The sequence below is a fragment of the Manacus candei genome, unplaced genomic scaffold (assembly GCF_025592945.1).
Source record: "Manacus candei isolate 608988 ecotype Guabito, Panama unplaced genomic scaffold, ASM2559294v1 h1tg000045l, whole genome shotgun sequence".
Lineage (NCBI taxonomy): Eukaryota > Metazoa > Chordata > Aves > Passeriformes > Pipridae > Manacus > Manacus candei.
In genome coordinates, this window is record NW_026138093.1 from 7,270,938 (window position 1) to 7,291,937 (window position 21,000).

The 21,000-nt window shown below is 54.0% G+C and overlaps 3 protein-coding genes and 1 pseudogene across 3 annotated transcripts in view; 2 read left to right on the top strand and 2 right to left on the bottom strand.

The window, feature by feature from the left end:
- LOC127474810 (uncharacterized) overlaps positions 1 to 21,000 on the top strand; it is a 1,039,526-nt gene that overhangs the window by 144,273 nt on the left and 874,253 nt on the right.
- Positions 1 to 21,000, bottom strand: part of LOC127474830 (zinc finger protein 883-like) — a 334,043-nt pseudogene that overhangs the window by 98,281 nt on the left and 214,762 nt on the right.
- Positions 216 to 3,304, top strand: LOC127475010 (B-cell antigen receptor complex-associated protein alpha chain-like). The gene is made up of 5 exons (XM_051796311.1): positions 216 to 230; positions 447 to 864; positions 1,487 to 1,605; positions 2,893 to 2,961; positions 3,066 to 3,304. Exons 1-5 carry the CDS (start codon positions 216 to 218, stop codon positions 3,174 to 3,176), a joined length of 732 nt encoding a protein of 243 aa, XP_051652271.1. The 3' UTR covers positions 3,177 to 3,304.
- LOC127474948 (maestro heat-like repeat family member 5) lies at positions 18,927 to 20,808 on the bottom strand. The gene is made up of 4 exons (XM_051796286.1): positions 20,455 to 20,808; positions 19,895 to 19,996; positions 19,526 to 19,628; positions 18,927 to 19,226 (listed from the first exon to the last, which is right to left on the bottom strand). Exons 1-4 carry the CDS (start codon positions 20,596 to 20,598, stop codon positions 18,931 to 18,933), a joined length of 645 nt encoding a protein of 214 aa, XP_051652246.1. The 5' UTR covers positions 20,599 to 20,808; the 3' UTR covers positions 18,927 to 18,930.

Consider the following 21,000-nt stretch of genomic DNA (forward strand, 5'->3'; position numbering starts at 1 on the left):
GATCTCGGGGATCCCAAGGTCTCCATTTGGGTTTGGGGGTCTCAGGGTTTGGGTCTGGGGGGTCTCAGGGGGTCTCAGCATCAGGTTTTGTCCCCCACACCTGTGTCAAAATGTCCCCCGCCACCCCAACCAGTATTTCCTGTTCCCAAACTGGGACAGGGAACCGAAACTGGGAGGGGGAAGGGGGGGAACTGGGAGGGGCTGGGGGGGGCCCAATGACCTTCAGATGGGTCTGGGGGACCCCCAAAGACCCCTCACTGTTCTGGGAACTCCCAAAGACCCCCCCCAGAAGGGACAGGGACCCCCAGTGACCCCCTCAGGGTCAGTCGCCCTCCATGGGGGTTGGGGGGCACTGGTGACCTCCCCTAACCCCCCCTCTGTCCCCGCAGGCTCCCAGTGCTCCCAGACCCCCCCCGAAGGCTGCACCCCGTGCATGACCCCCGGAGCCCCCCGAGACGCCGACCCCCGTGACCGTGACCACCGGGAGCCCCCCGAGCCTCTCCTGCTCCCCGGCCCCGCCCCGGGGGTGGCTCCGGGTGTGGGGGGGGCCCCCCTCCCGCGAGGGGCCCGTGGGGACCCCCCTGACCCTCGAGTGCCACTTCCGAGGCCCCCCCGACACCGCCCTGACCTGGCTCCAGGCGTGTCCCCCCGGGCTCGGGGAGGTCCCCCGGAGCTGCCCCTGGCCCCAGGAGGTGGTGGCCACCCGGGGGGGCCGCCGGATGGAGCGGGCGGTGCAGGAAGGGGGGGGAAGCTCCACCCTGACCTTCCCCAAACTGTCCCACAACGACTCCGGGCTCTTCTTCTGCCACGTGGAGTCCGGGGGGGAGACGGCCCAGAGCTGCGGCACCTTCGTCAGGGTCCTCGGTGAGTGGGGGACGTGGGGGGGTCTCACCCGGGTCACTCGGCCCCTCCCGGTGCCCCCAGCATGGTACCAGTATAGCCCAGTCCCTCCCGGTTTAACCCCCTCCATCCCAGTCCCCTCCAAGGGTATCCCAGTGCCCCCCAGCCCTGCAGCACCTTCGGGAGGGTCCTGGGGGTCTCGGGGGGATCGAGGGGGCTGGGGGGTCTCATCTGAGTCACTGGTCTTTCCCAGTCCATCCTAGTCCCCTCCCAGTATAACCCAGTCCATCCCAGTCCCCTCCCAGTATAACCTAGTGCTACCACAAGCCCCCCCAGTCCATCCCAGTGCCCTGCAGTGCCCCCCAGTCCATCCCAGTTATTCCCAGTAACCCCTTTGAGCCCTTCTCAGTGCCCTCCAGTCCCACTCCAGTCTGTCCCAGTCACTCCCAGTATCTCTCTTGAGTCCCTCCCAGTGCCCTCCCAGCATAACCCAGTGCCCTCCAGTCCCTCCCAGTATAACCCAGTGCCCTCCCAGTATAGCCCAGGCCCTCCCAGTATAACCCAGTGCCCTGCACTCCCTCCCAGTATACCCAGTCCCTCCCAGTGTAACCCAGTCCCTCCCAGTTACCCAGTCCCGTTCCCACAGAGCCGGTTCCTGCCCCGTTCCTGGCGCTGAGGGAGAGCACCAAGAACCGGATCCTGACGGCGCAGGGGGTGCTGCTGCTGCTCTGCTCGGCCGGGCCGGGGCTGCTGCTGCTGCTCAGGGTGGGACACTGGGACAAACTGGGACAGCTGGGGCAGGGGGACACCAACTGGGACACTGGGACACCAACTGGGACACTGGGACAACTGGGACAGGGGGACACCAACTGGGACACCCAACTGGGACACTGAGACACCAACTAGGACACTGGGACACCAACTGGGACACCCAACTGGGACACTGAGACACCAACTAGGACACTGGGACACCAACTGAGACACTGGGACAACTGGGACACCCAACTGGGACACTGGGACACCCAACTGGGACACTGGGACAACTGGGACAGGGGGACACCAACTGGGACACTGAGACCCTCAGTTCTGTCACTGGGACCCCCAATTGGACACTGGGACCCCCAGTTGGGACACTGGGGACACCAACTGGAACTTTGGGACCCCTAAATAGGACACTGGGGACACCAACTGGGACACTGGGGACACCTAATTAGGACATTGGGGACACCAACTTGGACACTGGGGACACCAGCTGGGACACTGGGGACACCAGGTGGGACATTGGGTCCCGTAAATGGGACACTGGGGACACCAATTGAGACATTGGGGACATTAATTGAGACCCTGGGGACACCAATTGCCCCCCGGGTCCCCCAAAATCCCCCCCTGGGTAACCTCAATCCTCCCCAACCCCCCAACCCCCCCCTGGTACCCCCAATTCCCCCCTGGATGCCCCAAAACCCCTTCAACACCCCCCGTACATCCCAGTTCCCCCCAAATCCCCCCCAGTTCCCCCCAACCTCCTCCTGCCATCCCCAAATCCCCCCAGTCCTCCCCAGAGACACCCAACCCCCCCTGGCCACCCCTAAATCCCCCTGGTGCCCCCAAAACCCCCCTGGCCACCCCTAAATCCCCCTGGTGCCCCCCAAAACCCCCCTGGCCACCCCAACCCCCTCCGGCCACCCCTAGTTTTCCCCTGTCACCCCTTAATTCCTCCTTGGTGCCTCTAAACCCCACCCGGCCACCCCAAAACCCCCCTGGAACCCCCCCAAACACCCCCCGGCCACCCCAAAACCCCCCTATGCCCTCTTTTCCCCCCCTGGCCACCCCTAAATCCCCCCTGGTGCCCCCAGAAAACCCCCCCGGCCACCCCAAAACCCCCCTGTACTTCCAACCTCCCCGCCCCACCACCCCTAAATCTCCCCTGGTGCCCCTCAAAACCCCCCTGGCCACCCCAAAAATTCCCTGTGCCCCCTTTTTTCCCCCCTGGCCACCCCTAAACCCCCCCTGGCCACTCCAAACCCCCCCGTGCCCCCTGTTCCCCCCCCATAGAAGCACTGGGCCAACGAGCAGCTGCTGCACCCCGAAAAAACCACATGCGAGGAGGAAAACCTCTACGAGGTGACGTTCTGGGGGCCCCCGCGCCCCAAAATCGTGCTGGGGGGGGTCTATCACTCTCTAAACCCCCCCAACCGACCCGAATCCCCCCCTTTCCTCGTTTTCAGGGGCTGAACCTGGACGAGTGTTCGATGTACGAGGACATTTCCCGGGGGGTCCAACCCACCTACCAGGACGTGGGGACCCTCCCCGGCGACTCCCAGCTGGAAAATCCCTGAGGGACCCCCCGAAAAAGGGGGGTGGGACCCCCCGGGAAGGGGTTTGGGACCCCCTGGCTCTGCTTGGCCCCCCCCAATACTCTGCTCTGGTGACACAAGGCCGTGCTGACCCCCCCCAAAATAAAACTGCTGTGGGTTCTGTGGGTTTTGGGGGGTTAGTTACTTGTAGTAATTAACGAGTGGTTAATTAATCAGCAAGGGGAGGCAGGTGAGAGCAGAGATGCCTCAGAGTCTGATGGGAAGGGGGGTCTTGTAGTGACCCCCATTTTTCCCCTATTATCCCCCATTTTCCTTCTTCATCCCCTATTTTCCCCATTTTCCCTCATTTCCCCCATTTTCCCTCATTATCCCCATTTTCCTCATTACCTCGTTTTCCCTCATTTCCCCCATTTTCCCCCCTTATCCCCTATTTTCCCTTATTTCCCCCATTCCCCCCATTATCCCCACTTTTCCTCTCAGACACCCATTTCCCCTCATTTTCAACCATTATCCCTTCTTTTCCCTCCATTATCCCATATTTTTCCCCATTGTTCCCCGTTTCCCCCATTATCCCACATTTCTCCCCTATTATTCCCCATTTTCCCTCATTATCTGACATTTTTCCCTATTATTCACCATTTTCCCCCATTATGCCCCATTATCCCACATTTCTTCTTCCTTATCCCCCATTTCCCCCTTACCATCCCCCATAATCTCCTATTTTTCCCCATTACCCCTCATTTTCCCCATTTTCCCCTCACTCTCCCCCATTACCCTCCCATTTCTCTCCCTTTCTTCCCCATTTCACCTCATTTTACCCCATTTCCCCCCATTATTTGCCCTCATTATCCCCCATTTCTACCCCATTATCCTCCATTTCTACCCCATTATCCTCCATTTCTACCCCATTATCCCCTATTTTTTCCCATTTTCCTCCGTTATCCTCCATTAACCCCCATTTCCCACAAATTCCCCCCATTCTCTCCCATTTCCCCCTCTCTCTCCTCCATTCCTCCATTTTCCCTCGTTTACCCCATTCTCCCCATTAATTCGCATTTTTGCCCATTTTCCCTTATTTACCCCATTCTCCCCATTATCTCTCATTTTTGCCCATTTTCCCCCATTCCTCCCATTTCCCCTCATTCTCCCCCCACTTCCTTCCCATTTCCCCTCATTTTCCTTCCATGTTTCCCCATTTCCTCGCATATCCTTCTGTTTCCCCCTCACTGTCCCATTATCCCCCATTTCCCCCCCATTATCCCCCATTTCCCTCCCATTATCTGAGGTGTTGTTCAAGGGACGAACCCCACTCAGACACGAACAAGTGCCAGAGCAGAATTACCGTTTATTCAAACTGCCGAGGTTTAAATACCACGCCTGAACATGTCCCATGACCTTCTAACCAATGACAATCAAGTATTGTCTGAGAACCCGGGAGACCACAACTCCCACGGTTCCTTGTTACAGTCTTCCTGCCACATCTCCCCCTTCTTTTTATTAACAAGTTGAGAAACAATACATTTTTAACATTCTTATTATAACCAATCTTATTTCTAATTATAAAAAACAGGGCCTATCGTCACAAAGCCTTTATTGAACTGTTTACAACTTTATTGGTTCGTGCAATATTCAAGCAATCTCAAATTACCCAGGGTTTGTAGGTGTGGATAACCTTTTATCTGAGGGTGACTTTGTGTAATGGCATCATCTTTATTTAAAAGGGAAATGTGTTGGGTTGTAGGTGTTGTGTCTGAGGTGGTGCTGTTTGAAGTAGTGTTTAAGACGTCTTGCTATAAAGTGTACTTGCGTTCACACGCACACACATGCGTCCACTCAACTTTCTCATTCATACTCCGGTGGCCACCGTTTCATTCTCTCCTTACACATGCACTCTTTAACCCTTTATTGTGTTTGACTCATGGAGTTTTGGTTTTGTATTGGTTACTGTTTATGTGTTTCTTTTGGTTCTGTATTAGTTACTGTTTATATGTTTCTTTTGGTTCTGTTGTATCATTTATTGCTTGTGATTATCCCTGTTTTAAAGAAATGTTAATGTAGATTTACACACATAGGGAACAGACCCATATCTCTTTTCCCCCTTTTTTTTTTTTTTTTTTCTGTGTGATGTGTTTACTATTGTTGGTCATGTTTCTTCTAATCCAAATCCTTCACTTATTTCTTCTGGTGGTTGTTCCTGTTGTGCTGGAGGGCTGATATAAGGCCTGACACATCTAGAAGGGACCCATTGTAATTTGGTACCCTTGGATACACAGGCATATCCCCTTCCCCATGTTATGAGATCTACTGGTCCTGACCGTTGCCCAGATATTAGATCTTTGATCATAACTGGTGGTTTGGAAGATGAAAGTATTTGAGTTTTATGTTGGCGTTCATACCTGCTATGGTCTGTATCATTACAGTTTAAGAAATTTAGAACATATGACGCTTTCCATAAGCGTTCCTGGGGGCTATATACCGACTCCCCTCTTTTTTGTCTTTGAAGCATTTCTTTTAGTGTATGGTGAGCTCTTTCTACAATCGCTTGTCCTGTGGGTGAATGCGGTATTCCTATGGAATGGAGTACCCCCCAATCTGTGAGAAATGTTTTGATTTTTTCAGAACAATAAGCAGGGCCATTGTCAGGTTTTATGGTTTTTGGAATTCCTAGGATTGCAAAACAACTGAGCCAGTGTCTGATAACGTCTTTGGCTTTTTCTCCTGTGTGTGCTGTTGCATTAATGTATCTGGAATGTGTGTCTACTGTAACATGGACATATTTTAGTTTACCGAATTCAGCTCTATGTGTAACGTCTGTCTGCCAGATTTCATTGGCTGTTATGCCCCTGGGATTAACCCCTTCCTTAGCCGGCATTGGGGTAATTCGCTGGCAGTCAGAGCATGACATAATTATGTCTCTGACATGGTTTATTGTAATTTGGAATTGTCTCTTTAATGAACGTGCATTTTGGTGGAACAACTGGTGTGAAAGTGTCCTGGTTTGAGATAGTCCCAAAATCCAATTCCCTAGCTCCATTCCCCCTCCCACATCTCAACCTAATGTGAGATGGGTTTTTCCAGACAAAACACACCAGACTCAAAGTGGAGGAAAGGGAAATATATTACAATGACTGTACAAATAAATACCATATCACATTATACACATGATCACAAACTATCTCTACCATGACATATGTATTTACAATTATCGGATCTCTTCTCCCCTCCAAATAAAAGTCCAGGAGGGAAAGAAGGACAGATCCCTTCCAGTCTCTGAACAGCAGCATCTTCTGAGGCAGCAGTCTGTCTTCTTCACATTGATGCAGCAGCTTTGGCTGGCTTTCTGCCAGCACTCACGAGGGAGGTATTCAAGCCTCTCTCTCGGCCCCATCGCCTCCAACCGAGGGGTCTTCCGTGGGCTTCGTAACCCCAGACAAGGTCGTATCACCACATCATATCACGAAGACACAGGGGGGTCTTCATGACGGTCTGGTATCTCCAGGAGACTCAGCTCCTTGCAGGGCCTCTGTGCCCTGTCTCTCAGGCTGCCACCGTGGCAGCAGTGCAAGGGGGGGAGCCAAGGTCAACTCCCCCCACATTCCATCTGGCGGTCCCGGTCCAGCTCCGGGACATCTTTTGAGCTTCTCAGCTCCTCTCTCTCTCTCCGGTGCTGCATGTCTAAAACTCTTCTCCTTAATAGGAGTCCATCTCCCTCTTTTCTCAGAGGGATCTCAAAGGAGTTTGGGGGGGGGTCTGGTATCAGTCTTACCCCCAGAACTCTGTCTCTCAGCTGCTGGCTCTCTCTCTCTCCCTTTCCAAGAGTATTCTCTGCGGTGCTGCATGTTGCTTCTGTTGCTCCTCCGGTTCAGGTCTTATCTGTCCTGGCTCTCTGCCACCGTTTCTCTGGTCAGCGCCGGCTGCTGCTCTGCGCCCATGGAGAAAAACATCTCCTGGCATAACTACAGACACTTAGTCCGGTCTAGCACTGTTCCAGGTCTTTGCAGTCCCCCCCCCAACCAGGGGCTGGGAGGCCCCAGAGGGCCCAAAGGGGCTCAGAGCCCTTCCTCGTGGCTCTACAACATGGCCACCTCTCCTGTGGCTCCTGGAACCCAGTGGCCATTGGGACACTGCAGGGCCTGCTGGAATCCAGGGGCCGGGGGGACACTGGGGAGCCTCTTGGAGCCAAGGGAACCCTGGGATGTTTTGGAACATCCTGGAATCAAGGAACCATTGTGACACCGTAGGGCCTCATGGAACCAAAGGAACCCTCAGAGTTTTTGGAACCTCATAGAATCAAGGGGCCATTTCTGGCAGGATGCTCTGCTCTGACAATACCTAAACAATGGTCAGAGAATGCAAACAATGCACACTCTCTGTGATGAGTTACTGCTGGTGCCAAGGTGCTCTTTTTAATGTTGAATTGTGCTAAACCCAAAATGCTTCATGAAACTTCAAACACACATCCTGCTTTTTGAAGCAGGATTTGACAGATAAGCTGCTCCCTGGCCTGCAAATATGTCTGGCAGTCAAACCCTTGATAACTATAAAAGCCCCGTCCAACTGTCATGGGGCAGATTCTTCCCCAGACTTCCTTGAAGTTTGTGGAGCTTCTGCCATGAAGCAGGGACAGCTCTTCATGGTCACTGCCCAGGGGTTAAGTGAAAGAGAGAGAACTACCCCCTGTCATTGTGGGGTGAGTTACCTCAATCTCTACTTCAGGATCGTTTCTTTTTGCTGGCTTTGATCCAATTGCTTTAATAGAATGACTTTGATAGACTGCACTGTCCTATCTTACACTATACTGCTAGAAGGTTTTGGCTTTTATACTGTGCAGTAAATAATTGTCTTTAAGGCCATTTATCTGTTCACTTGTCTGATCAATTGTCTTAATAAATAATTCATTTTATAAAAATATTTCTGATTTACCATCACTAAAACCTACCGAACAAAGTGATTGAATCACACCTCTAGAATTCCTTCAATCGAAACCAAAATCTGAGCCCGAGATTGGATCCAGCCACCCCAGGCTCCTCTCTGAGAAGGAATTTAGAAAGCAAGGGGGTCCTCTCTGCCCCTGGTAGCTCAACGAGACGGCTTCTGCCATCAACTTTGTCTAAGCCTTCCACTCCCCCAGCCCCAAGCCGTGACACATGGGCATGTCTTGTCCATGCAGTGCAAACATGGACTCCTGAGCTGGTCATTTGCTGTCCCTCCTTGGAGGGAAGAACAAACCCAATGGCCTGGGGTGAGAGGCCAGTGCTGGGAGCGGCGCTGGCTGTGCCAGGGCACTGCTGGGTGCCCCCACCCTGAGCACTCCCACCCTTGTGCTGGTCACTGCTGTTTTCCTCTGCAGGGCGTTGTGTTGGGCACATCCTGGAGAGCAAAGTGGAAAGCAGATGGAAGCTTTGAGGCCCTGGCCTGAGGAGATGCCCCTGCAGGATGGCAGTGCTGCTGCAGAGGTCAGCTCTGTGCCAGCAGTGCCCGTGGCTGTCCCTGCCTGCAGTCCCTGGACAGTCCTGCAGCAGGACTGGCACCGACTGCCAGAGCACTGAGGCCTCCAACAACACAGGGCTCTGCAGGACAGTGTGGAAGGGAAGGGAGAGGAGGCCAGGCAGGAGAAGGGCTGCTGCTCCCTGGCAGTGCTGCTCTGCTGGGACTCTTTTCTGGCCCAGCTCTGCACAGAGGCACCGACCCTGCAGCTGCAGAGAAGTCAGAAAGGAAAGATGTCAGGCAAACAAGTCAAGGCAGAGTTCTTTATTTGGTTTGAGCACACAGTGAATACAATTTCCAATTTGTACAGCCTCTGGGTCAAGTTAGAAAGGCAAACACTGAATTGAAAATGGTGTTTATATATAAAGATATAAATATATATCGTTTTAGATATATTTATAGATATACAGATTTTTTGGTGTGAAGAAATTCTCACAAAAATAACACTCCTCTCAGGAGCAAAATATCAAAAAAGATATACTGGGCCTTCAATGAAGTCCATAACAGGATTGGCCTTTAATGAGGTACATAACATGCAGAAGAAGGAGAGTTTATTGCTTCTGAAAAACAGCCAGTTATCAGTTTCCTCAGAGCATCCTTGACCTCCTGGTTCCTGAGGCTGTAAATTAGGGAGTTCAGTGCTGGAGGCACCACTGAGTAAAGAACTGACACTACCAGATCAAATGATGGGGAGGAGATGGAAGGGGGCTTCAGGTAGACAAAGAATGAGGTGCTAATAAACAGTGAGACCACGGCCAGGTGAGGGAGGCACGTGGAAAAGGCTTTGTGCCGTCCTTGCTGAGAGGGGATCCTCAGCACAGCCCTGAAGATCTGTACATAGGAGAAAACAATGAAAACAAAACAACCAAACATTAAACAGGCAATAACCACAGTGAGCCCAATTTCCCTGAGGTAGCCTGAGTGTGAGCAGGAGAGCTTGAGGATGTGTGGGATTTCACAGAAGAACTGGCCCAGGGCATTGCCCTGGCACAGGGGCAGGGAAAATGTATTGGCTGTGAGCAGCAGAGCATTGAGAAAGCCAGTGGCCCAGGCAGCTGCTGCCATGTGGGCACAAGCTCTGCTGCCCAGGAGGGTCCCGTAGTGCAGGGGTTTGCAGATGGCAACGTAGCGGTCGTAGCACATGATGGTGAGGAGGAAATACTCTGCGTCAAGAAAGAAGACAAGCAGAAAGGCCTGTGCAGCACATCCTGTGTAGGAGATGGCTGTGGTGTTACGGAGGGAATTGTGCATGGCTTTGGGGACAGTGGTGCAGATGCAACCCAGGTCTGTGAGGGAGAGGTTGAGCAGGAAGAAGCCCATGGGGGTGTGCAGGTGGTGGTCACAGGCTACGGCGCTGAGGATGAGGCCGTTGGCCAGGAGGGCAGCCAGGGAGATGGCCAGGAAGAGCCAGAAGTGCAGGAGCTGCAGCTCCCTCCTGTCTGCAAATGCCAGGAGGAGGAACTGGGTGAGGGAGCTGCTGTTGGACATTTGCTGTTCCTCAGCACAGGGTCTATTCAGAAAAGGAAAAGACACAGAAGAATTAGGAGATACCCCTCTCAGCAAAGATACTCCATCTTTCATAGTAATCCCCCCAAACCATTTGTATTTCCCTTTAGCTGATTCAGAGTGGTGTGAACAGCAAGAATTCTGGCTATGTGCTGCCAAGGGCTCAGCTCTGCTCTGCTGCAGTGGCGACATGGAGCTGGTTTGTGACAGCTCTGATGATCACAAGGGATGTCAGATGTGACCCACCTTTAACAGAAAAGCTCCATTTCTGACCCCCCTACTCACAAGAGTGTGGTCTGCAGAACAGAGGTTTCTATTCTCTTTAGAATAATTCTTCTGTTAGATATGTTCCACCATTAAATCTTCAGGGTGTTCTTTTAGGAGTAAAAATTCCCATTTTTATTGCTAAAAATTTGAAGAATCTTTAGAAAAGACAAGAGACAAAAGGGCTCAAATCTCTGTGGTTAAAAGCAGAACCAGGAGAGCTGCAGAGTTCTTTAGCCTGTTTCCCTTCTGCCCTGCTCTTTACCTTGTACTGCATTCACTTTGATTTCACACAAACAAATATTGAAAACTACATCCACAATGCAGTGATGAGAGCAGGACAATGTTGTTTCCAAGCTCAGCTCTGTTAAGTGTCCCCTGTGCCAGCCCAGAGGGGCAACTGTGCTGGACAGAGCAGGACGGGAGCCCTCCTGTAGAGAAGCCAAGGCCTGGGACAGGAGAGTGCCCACCCCCAAGGGAAGGTTCAGCACTGCCCAGGATCCTGTGCTCATTTTTGAGACGCCTGAAATATTCATGTCTGAGAGTAAAAGAGTTTGAATTTCAGTGCAGCCTCCTGACCTGAGAGAACAATGTCTGTGCTACAATGCCTAAGCAGGAAACACACCTCAGGACTAATTCCTTTCCTGTAGCCCCTGTCTTTTCTTAGATTTGCAAAAAATTCTCCATTCAATATGGTGTAGTGGTGTGGAGCTGTGAGCAGGTCTGACCCTGCAACACTGAGACATGGAAAAGATCCTCCCTCAGCTGCCAGGTTTGCTCCTTGCCCACAGCCCTTCTCCCCCAGCCCTGGCAGCAGCTCCCCGGGCTGGTTGAGAGCTGCCCCTGGCAGGCAGCAGAGTCCCTGCCCAGCACAGCACCCTGGGCTGCAGGACCCTGCTCTGCCCCACTGCCCTGGGCACCCCTGGCTGCACCCCCAGCTTCACAGCTCTTCCAAAGTGCCCCAAAACAGCCCCTGCTCACCCATCCCATCAGCTGGGGTTGGGCCAGCTTTAGGAGATGCCTCCAGGAGCTGCCCCTGCACTGCCCTGCAGCCACAGACTCACCCTGTGCAGCCCTGCCAAGATTCCTCCTGCAGGGAGCTCTCAGCGGTCCTGCCAGTGCTGAGCCCCTTGAAGCTCTGTCTGTGCCCTGCTGGTGTCCCTGAGCTGCCCTGGCAGTGCCCTCAGCCCTGCTGGGCTGTGCAGAGGAGCTGCTCACCAGCAGAGTTGTCTCTTTGAAGCTCTTCTTGCTTGCCAGGAGCTCCCTGTGTGCCAGGAGCCCGGCCCAGCTCAGCAGCACAGCAACAGCCCCAGGCATTTCATGACCCTCAGGGGGTTTGTTGTTGTTTACATGAGACTCAGTCCCTGAGAGGAAGTTCAAACAACTTCTCAAAAAGTCAAAGTGAGATTGAAACACTAAAGTTTCCTTTAGTGCTAATGAGTCCCACTGAGGGGCATAACTGAGAATGTGTCCCCAGGTTCCAGTTAGAGCAGAAAACTGCAGACAGTGATGACAAGGATGGACAAGCAAGGGAAAGGTGACTCTGATGCTGAATAAACCTTGACTTGTTTCCTTAATCCAGAGGACCAAGCCCTGACCCCCAGTCCCTGGGAAGGCAGATGCTGTCCCTGCCTCATTCCTCAGGGCTCTTCCTGGGGCACTGGGATGTGGGATGTGCAATGCCAAGGGCAGGACCATGGGGTGGCACCTACCAGGCTGCTGAGCAGGGACAAGGAGGCCATGAGGCCCCAGGGCTGCAAGGGGCACTCCCCTCCTCCTGGCATCAGGGGCACAGACAGCAGCCCTGGCCAAAGGCCTGCAGAAGGTGGCTGTGTCAGGGCCTTTCAGCTTCTCCCCATGCCTGTCTCCTCTCCAGCCCAGGCTGTCCTACGGTGTCCATGCCCTGCCCCTTTCCCTGCAGGCTGTCGTCATCCCCCCGGCTGCCCCACCTGGCTGGCACCTTTCTGCACTGACATCTCTGCGTCCTCCCTGGCTCTTCCTGCACACACAAAGCCTTGGGCTCATCCAGACTCCTTCTTGGTGACATATTGCACCACAACACTGACCTTGGAGGGAAATTTCTAACTTCTTGCCCCCCCAGCTGCCCTTGGTGGCACTATTTCTTTCTTAGGCTGTTTTCTGACAGGAAGAAAAGCTCCACCAGCTCTCACACCCCCCTTCCAGACCTCTCAGGCTACTCCTCTACTGTCCTCAATCTTCACACCCCTGACCCCTGAGTCCTCAGCCTCTATATACGGGTCATGTACTTGAGGCCCCAAATTCCTTCCTGGGAGATCTCTGGGACCTCTCCAAGGTTTTGGAAGATGACAATAGAGTGCCCTTATCCCAGGAAACACAGAGGGACACTTTTTTCCAAGGGTTGTTCTGGCACAAGGGAGCTCTGAGCTCTGGGTACGGAGGGAGGTCCAAGTGCCAACCACTGGAGTGGGAGCTACAAATCATCAGGGCTTGTGTCCTTTGGAGTGCCAGACACTGGTGAGAGTGGGGTGTGTGTGTGCACATGGAAGGACTTGAAGGGCACAATGAACTGTCTCAAAACACTGTCAAAGCAGGAAAATCCCATAAGGCACCACAAGACCTAAACACTGGTGGCAAACAGGAAGGCCTTTAATTCCAAGACCTAAAGGGAGGTGAAGCTTTGGAAGTAGCCCACAGGACAGAATTGCACTATTTCTTTCTTTCTCCCTCATATTTACTGTTAAATCAAAGCTGGACTGCTGACTTTGGCACATGGTCTCCTTTGCAGCTGAATTTGGGCAGAGGTGTCTGATATGGTTTGAAGCTGGCTCCCTGCCAAGTCTGCAAACCCTACCATAAGAAGTCCATCCTGCCCCCAAAAACCTCAGGCAGAAGAGGGAGAAAAGACAACTAAGAAAAACCGGAACTGGAGAGAGACAGCTAAAGTGATATATATAAATATATTTACAGTTATGTACTTTTATATACAATTTGAAATATATATACAGTTTCACAAGGGAAAGGGAAGGGGGAAGGGAAAGGGAACAAAACCAAAATAAAATATATATATCCCAATTAGTAGCCCAAGATCTAGTAACTAAAGAGTTAGCAAAGAAAAATCCCACCACTCTCCCTGGGAAAACCGAGAGTCTCTCCAGAACGATCACGGGCAACCTCCGCCTCCCAAGGTCGACAAGGCCTAACCAGGCCTCGCTCCCCAACACGGCAGACTCAACAGCAGGGAACCTGCACCTCCAAGCTGCCAGAAGGAAAGAGAACGAACACCTTTCCTCCTTTCTTCTTATAGTCTGGCTTACGTAAAAATCGTAGGGAATACTGGGTAAATCTGGACCCTTCCTTGGTTACAAACTGGTCACCAAGGAAGGCCTAGCCCAAACCACCACAGTGTCTCTTAATAATGGGAACCTGAGAGTATCCAAGAGGTTTTAGAGGGTGGGAATGGCCACTGGATTCCATGAGGTTCCACAGAGTCACAGGGTCCATTTGGCTTCGTAAGGCTCTGTAGGGTGATAATGGACCCTTGATTCCATGGGTTTGCAAAATGTCTCAGGACACCTTTGGTTCTAGGAGGCCCCACGTATCACAGTGGCCCCTTGGTTCCATGAGATTCCACAGTGTCCCAGGAATCCTTTGGTTCCATGAGCCCTGCAGTGTCACAATGGCTCCTTGATTCCATGAGGTTCTGAAAAGTCTCAGGGTTCCTTTGGTTCCATGAGGCCCTACAGTGTCACAGTGGCCTCTGAGAACCCGAGGTTCCTCAGTGTCACAATGGTCCCTTGATTCTATGAGGGCTCGAAATGTCTCAGGGCTCCCTTGGTTCCATGAGGCCTTTCATGGCACAATGAACCCTTGGTTCCATGAGGTTCCACAGTGTCCCAGGATTCCTTTGATTTCATGAGGTCCTGGAGTGTCACAATGGCCCCTTGATTCCATGAGTTTCCACAGTCTCCCAGGGTTACTTTGGTTCCATGAGGACTTGCAGTGTCACAATGGCCTCTTAATTCCATGAGTTTTCACATTGTCACAATGCTGCCTTGATTTCATGAGATTCCACAGTGTCCCAGGGCTCCTTTGGGTCTAGAAGGTCCTACAGTGTCACAATGGCCCCTTTACTCCAGGAGGTTCCACAGTGTCCTTGCTGGAACACACAGGGCTGTAATGTTGTCACCCCTGCAGAGCTGCCTCCAGCTCTGGGCTCCAGCACAGGAAGGACATGGACCTGTTGGAGTGAGTCCAGAGGGGAGCAGAAAGAGGATCAGAGGGATGGAGCAGCTCTGCTGTGAGGAAAGGCTGAGAGAATTGGCATTGTTGAGGCTGGAGAAGAGAGGGCTTTGGGGTGACCTAATTGTGGCCTTGCAGTGCCTGAAGGGAGCCAACCAGAAAGATGGAGAGAGACTTTGGACAAGGACCTGGAGTGACAGGACAAGGGGGAATGGCTTCACACTGAGAAAGGGAAGGGTTAGATGGGATATTAGGAAGAATTTCTGGACTGTGATGGTAGTGAGATCCTGGCACAGGTTGCTCAGAGAAGTTCTGGCTGCCCCATCCCTGGAGGTGTTCAAGGCCAGGTTGGATGGGACTGTGAGCTCTGAGTGTAGTGGAAGGTGTCCCTGCCCATGGCAGGGGGTTGGACTGAGATGCTCTTTAAGGTCCCTTCCCACCCAAACCATTCCATGATTCTGTGACTGGTGGGGGATGTGGTGGTCAGAGTTGACGGGCACAGAGACCCCAAAATGGTGGAGTTTTCCATTCTGGGTGGAGGAAGGAGGGGGCAGCAGAACTGACACCCTGGACTACTGGTGGTCAGACTTTGTCCTGTTTGGGAGACTGACTGATCTGGGTGTGAGTGTGGATGTGCTGGAGGGCAGGAAGGCTCTGCAGAGGGATCTGGACAGGCTGGATCAATAAGGCCAAGTGTCAGAGCCTGCCCTTGGGTCCCAACAACCCCCTGGAACACTCCAGGCTGGGGGCAGAGGGGCTGGAGAGCTGCTCAGCTGGAAGGGACTTGGGGGTGCTGCTTGACAGCGGCTGGATATGAGGCAGAGAGTGCCCAGGGGGGCAAGAAGGCCAAGGGCATCGTGGCCTTTGTGGAGAAGAGTGTGGCCAGCAGGAGCAGAGAACTGATTGCCCCTCTGTGCTGGGCACTGGGGAGGCCCCACCTGGAGTGCTGTGTCCAGTTCTGGGCCCTCAGTGCCAAAAGGCCCTTGAGGGGCTGGAGCGTGTCCAGAGAAGGGAACGGAGCTGGGGAAGGCTCTGGAAAACATGTCTGCTGAGGGACGGCTGAGGGAACTGGGCTGGTTGAGTCTGGAGAAGGGGAGGCTCAGGGGGGACCTCATTGCTCTCTGCAATGACCTGAAAGGAGGTTTTTAGTGGGTATGGGGTCGGTCTCTTCTGCAAAGCCTTTAGTGACAGGAAGAGAGGAAACGGCCTTAAACTGCTTTGGGCAAGGTTCATATTAGATATTCAAAACCCCTTTTTCCACTGAGAGAGTGTTCAGGCATTGGAACAAGTAGCCCAGGGAGGTGGTGGAGTCTCTGGAAGCATTCAGGTGGCATCTGGATGTAGCACTTTGGGATGGGGCTTAGGGGTGATTCTGGTGGTGCTGGGTTGACAGTTGGACTAGAAGATCTGGAAGGTCTCTTCCAACCTTGATGATTCTGTGATTCTCTGACCTGTCATCCCTGTTTGCAGGTTTGTGCTCTAACAAGACCCTGGGGATGTTTTCTCTGTTGGGTCCACAGAGATTGTGTTGTGTGAGCTTTTTTCCTCTACGCTTAAAACAAGGAGTAATTAATGCTAAATCCAGCAGGTGGCTTTCAAGTCATAATTTGGTCCAGTTTGTCCAACTGTGTACAAACAGGTGAGGAAAATCTGGAACTTTAGAAGGGTTAGTTTTTTACCTCCTTAGCAGGATATCCAGGGGTGCACCAAGTGCCTGCCAGTGAGGAGCACAAGAGACCACTAGACAGTGACAATATTGTTCTAATGTTAATGTCACTGGAGCACAGAGTGAGATCACTTCTGAGTTATGTTTCTTTATTCAGTGGTTGGGAATAAAGAGAAAATGACATAGTTGATGACAGTTTAGCATTTATTTCACACTCTTAACAAGAAGGTATTTTCCAGCTGGACTTTGAATAAGGTTCCATGGTATATTGCAAATTTCTATCTCAAGTTAACAGTCTACTTCTTCCCAAAGAAATTCTCAGCAGCTAACACCCTTTCATCATCTGGCTCTTTCCCTGATGGCTTGGCTTCTTTCCTGTTTTATCCCTTCTCAGCCACTCGTGCCAGAGGCAATATTGAGGAAGGAACTGGGTTTTAAAAAAGAGAAAATGCAAGAACTTCCTTCAGGCAGTCAGTTCTTCTGGGCAGGGCCATCTGACTCTTGGTATGTTTCCCTCCATGTGCTCAGCACCGGCACAGGGCACACTGAGGGAGGTCTCCAGACTTTCCTGTAGGTGATTCCGTCAAAACAAATCCCCTCCCAGGGCATCACAAGATGATGCTCATCAGCTCTTCCAAGTCAAAGGATACTTTTTCCCCCAGGGCAGAACAGATGGAAACATGCTACCGGTGCAAAAGAGGGACAGTGGAGTCCCATCCTCTGCCATGGGGGCAGTGACCCAGACTCCCTGTTTGTCCTCTAGTCCCTCTGGGAGCCCTGAGGTTTCCCTCTGGTCCCCTCTGGCTCCCTGTGCTTGGAAAGCCTTCCAAATCCATTCTGGTGAGGGGAGGTGGTGATGCAGCAACAGCAGACGCCTCGTGGGATGCCTGGACACCCCTGGGGAGGCAGAGCTGGGGCCACTCATTCTGTGCCCTATCCTGGCTGGGTGCTGGGGGGACTGCCCTGAGGAGAGACAAATGAGGCTTCTCCTGGGGAAAGCCTCAGCCAGAGCTCAACTTCCCAAACAAGGCTGGGGCTGGGGGTGTGCCGAGGGGGAAGTTGTCCTGCAGGTAGCAGGGCAGGACAAGCAGGACGCAGTCTGCTCAGGACACGGCGCATCTGAAGGACACCATGGGTTTGGGCACATTGGTGCTGCTTTATTAAATCACAGCCACCTCCAACTGGCTCAGTGGGAAGAGAAGAGCAGTGCTCGTAGTTTGAATTGAGGTTCTTGGTCAAGATTTGATGGCGTCAGGATTCCAGTTCTCCTGCCTGTAGGAAGGACAGAGTTTCTTTTTTGTGATAAGATCCATGCCTGGAAAGCTCCCCAGGCAGTCACCAGGCCCCAACATGGCATCAGGGCAGTTGGCAGCAGTCCCCCCAACACCTGCCTCCCAGCCCACGCCAAGCCACCGCCTTACCCACAGCCCCAGAGCCCTGGATGCCACCATGGCTGTCCCTGACACCACCCTGCTCACCAGCTCAGGTGTCTCACACAGTGCCTGGGAGCCTGGGAATGTTGGAAGCTCTTCATGGATGTGGACATCGGTACCTGAAGAGCTTCTGACCTGAGTCGAGGGCTTGGTGTTGGTCCTAAAGCTGCCAGGATGCTGATGGTCTGTTCTGCCAGGCAAGGGACGACTTCACTGCTGTCTCTCTTCAAGGGCTGAAGGGCTGTGAGAGAAAAAACAGAGCCGAGCTGAAACTCCAGACATCCCTCCAGCCCATGTTCCCCACTCACCACTGCAGATCTCATCCAGCTGCTCTGTGCTTCGGTTCCTCAGGTGCCCATTTTCCAGTTCCAGGGGGACAGGGCCAGTCAAACCACAGCAACTTGGCAGAGACGTCTTCAACTGCTTCTGCTTCCTCAGCACCGCTGAGCCCAGGTGGTCTCTGAAGAGGCAGATGGAGAAATCCTGCATGTCGCTGCTCTCCTGGGAGGAAGGAGGAAAGGTGAGCTTTGGAAACAGCAGCCCCCTGCCCACAGTGAAGGGGATGGGGATGGTGGCTGAGGGAGATGCCCTGGGCTCAGATTGCAGAGCAGGGACAAGTTGCACTGGGTTGCAAGGCCCAGAAGCCACCAGAGCCCAGGGGAGCAGAGCCTGCTGCCAGAGCTGCTGACAGGGCTGGGTGCAGGGCAGCTCTCACTGCCCAGTGCCCATCTCAGGCCTCACGCTCCCACATCAGCCTTACCATATCGAGGAAGCATGAGAGGTTCTCCACCAGATCCTCAGTGGCTGGGCAGGCCTTTTTCTTCTTCAGGTTTGGACACAACAGGTTTTTAGAGACAATCACAATCTCTGTCCAAGAGTCTTCACTGACAATCCACAGGAGCTCCATCATGTTTGGCATCAGGAGCTCCTGTTTCCCTGCGAGTCTGAAGGACAGAATTTCTTTTCTGTGATAAGATCCATGCCTTGAAAGCTCCCCAGGCAGCCACCAGGCCCCAACATGGCATCAGGGCAGTTGGCAGCAGTCCCCCCAACACCTGCCTCCCAGCCCACGCCAAGCCACCGCCTTACCCACAGCCCCAGAGCCCTGGATGCCACCATGGCTGTCCCTGACACCACCCTGCTCACCAGCTCAGGTGTCCCACACAGCGCCTGGGAGCCTGGGAATGTTGGAAGCTCCTCATGGGTGTGGACGTCGGCGCCAGAAGAGCAGTGCTTCTGGCCTGAATCGAGGGCTCGGTGTTGGTCCTAAAGCCGTCAGGATGCTGATGGTCTGTTCTGCCAGGCAAGAGACGACTACATTGCTGTCTGTCTTCAAGGGCTGAAGAGCTGTGAGCAAAAGAAACGGAGCCGAGATGAAGCCCTGTGTCTGCAGAGACGCCCAGACGTCCCCTCCAGCCCATGTTCCCCACTCACTGCTGCAGATCTCATCCAGTTGCTCTTGGCTTCGGTTCCTCAGGTGCCGCGTGGCCACCCCTAGGCACAAAGCTCCGTCAGCCCCTGCTCCCCAGCGGGCTCCCAGCAGCGCGGCCCCTGGCCCTGCCCTCCTCCCCCTCAGCCGGGATGAGCCCAGGAAGCACCAGGAGCTCAGGGGGTGGAACTCAGCCCAGTGCCCACCAAGCCCAGCCACGTGGGCAGGGGTGGCAGAGGGAGGCCCAGGCCCAGCCTGTGGCAGCCGGGGCTCAGGCAGCCCCAGGGTTGGGCCTGGCTGTGGCTGCAGGAGCGGGGACGGAGGCCAGCTTGCCCAGAGAGGGACCCCGGGGGCTGGGGCTCACCGATGAACCTGATGGCCGCCTCTCGCACACTGGCCTCAGGGTCCTTGAGGTAGCTCAGGCCCTGACGCAGGTACTCTTCAGCCCTGCTCCTGTCCTTCCCCACCTGGAGAGAGCACAAGGACACGGGCATGGCACAGAGCCCCCCCGCTGGCTGCAGCAGTCCCTCCTGCCAGCACTCAGTGTTGCCCAGAGCCCTCTCTCCCGCTGGCTGCAGGGAAGGGAGAGGGGCCTGCAGAGGAGCCCCTGGGGCTCTGTTCTTGGAGGGCACACACTGGGCTGCAGCTCCAGCCTCTGGGCTCTGGGCCCACACAGTGGGCTCTGCCTGCAGGGCAAGCCTCACCCAGCCTGCACCCTGGCACTTGGCCTTACCAAGCACTCGCCAATCCTCCACATCTGCTGCTTCTTCACCAGCTCTTTCAGCTCCCTCCACTTGAGCAGCTTTGCTGCGGCAAGGAGCGCTTCCTGGGCGGCCTGCATGGAAGCAGAAGGGGTGAGGTAGCAGCATGGCTGGCAAAGGAGAGCTCTTGGCTTTCTTGCTGGGGAGATTCTGCCCTCAGGAAGTTGGGACATGCCCTCACCAAAGTGTCTAGGGGACGTGTGAGGACAGCCCCGCAGGACAGGGCCTGAGGCTGGAAGCCCTGGCCTTGGACACATGCCAGGGACAGCAGAGAAGCCTGTGGGGATGTGCCTGTTCAGGCTTTGGTGGTCACAGGCTGCTGAGGAGCCCTACTGGAGCCCCAGGGCAGCTGTTGGAAATGGCCGTGCCAGCTTCTCCGTCCCTGCTGGCGCTGGCTCTGCAGGGACCTTTCCCACACCTTGCGCTGGGCCACGGCTGCCCACTGCCAGCAGCCCTTGTCCTGCTGCCTGGGCCCCACAGGGCAGGCCAGTCCACCTCTCTCTGTGCCAGTGCTCAGCCTTCCAATGTGTACCTTGGCCACGCTCGGGGACTGGTCACTTGTGCGAATGAGCAGCGGGACCAGTGCACTCCGCAGAGACGTCTTCAATTGCTTGTTGTTCCTCAGCACTGCTGAGCCCAGGTAGTCTCTGAAGAGGCAGATAAAGGCCTCTCGCATGTCGCTGCTCTCCTGGGAGGAAGGAGGAAAGGTGAGCTTTGGAAACAGCAGCCCCCTGCCCACAGTGAAAGGGGATGGGGATGGTGGCTGAGGGAGATGCCCTGGGCTCAGATTCCAGAGCAGGGACAAGTTGCACTGAGCTGCAAGGCCCAGAAGCCACCAGAGCCCAGGGGAGCAGAGCCTGCTGCCAGAGCTGCTGACAGGGCTGGGTGCAGGGCAGCTCTCACTGCCCAGTGCCCATCTCAGGCCTCACGCTCCCACATCAACCTTACCATGTCAAAGAAGCGCGGCAGGTTCTCCACCAAATACTCATCCATGGGGTTGGCCTTTTTCTTCTCCAGGTTTTGATTTATCAGTCTTTTCAGGATCATAATGACCTTTGTCTTGAGGTCTTCTCTGCCA

What these genes read in the sequence shown, in the direction of transcription:
- LOC127475010 (XM_051796311.1), top strand. An exon ending in GGCTGCTGCTGCTGCTCAGG is followed by an intron (nt 1,606 to 2,892) that starts GTGGGACACTGG and finishes CCCCCCCCATAG; the next exon opens with AAGCACTGGGCCAACGAGCA. An exon ending in AGGAGGAAAACCTCTACGAG is followed by an intron (nt 2,962 to 3,065) that starts GTGACGTTCTGG and finishes CCTCGTTTTCAG; the next exon opens with GGGCTGAACCTGGACGAGTG.
- LOC127474948 (XM_051796286.1), bottom strand. Translation starts at nt 20,598, where the DNA reads ATGCGAGAGGCCTTTATCTGCCTCTTCAGAGACTACCTGGGCTCAGCA. An exon ending in AGTCCCCGAGCGTGGCCAAG is followed by an intron (nt 19,997 to 20,454) that starts GTACACATTGGA and finishes GCTTCCATGCAG; the next exon opens with GCCGCCCAGGAAGCGCTCCT. An exon ending in GGAGGATTGGCGAGTGCTTG is followed by an intron (nt 19,629 to 19,894) that starts GTAAGGCCAAGT and finishes TGCTCTCTCCAG; the next exon opens with GTGGGGAAGGACAGGAGCAG.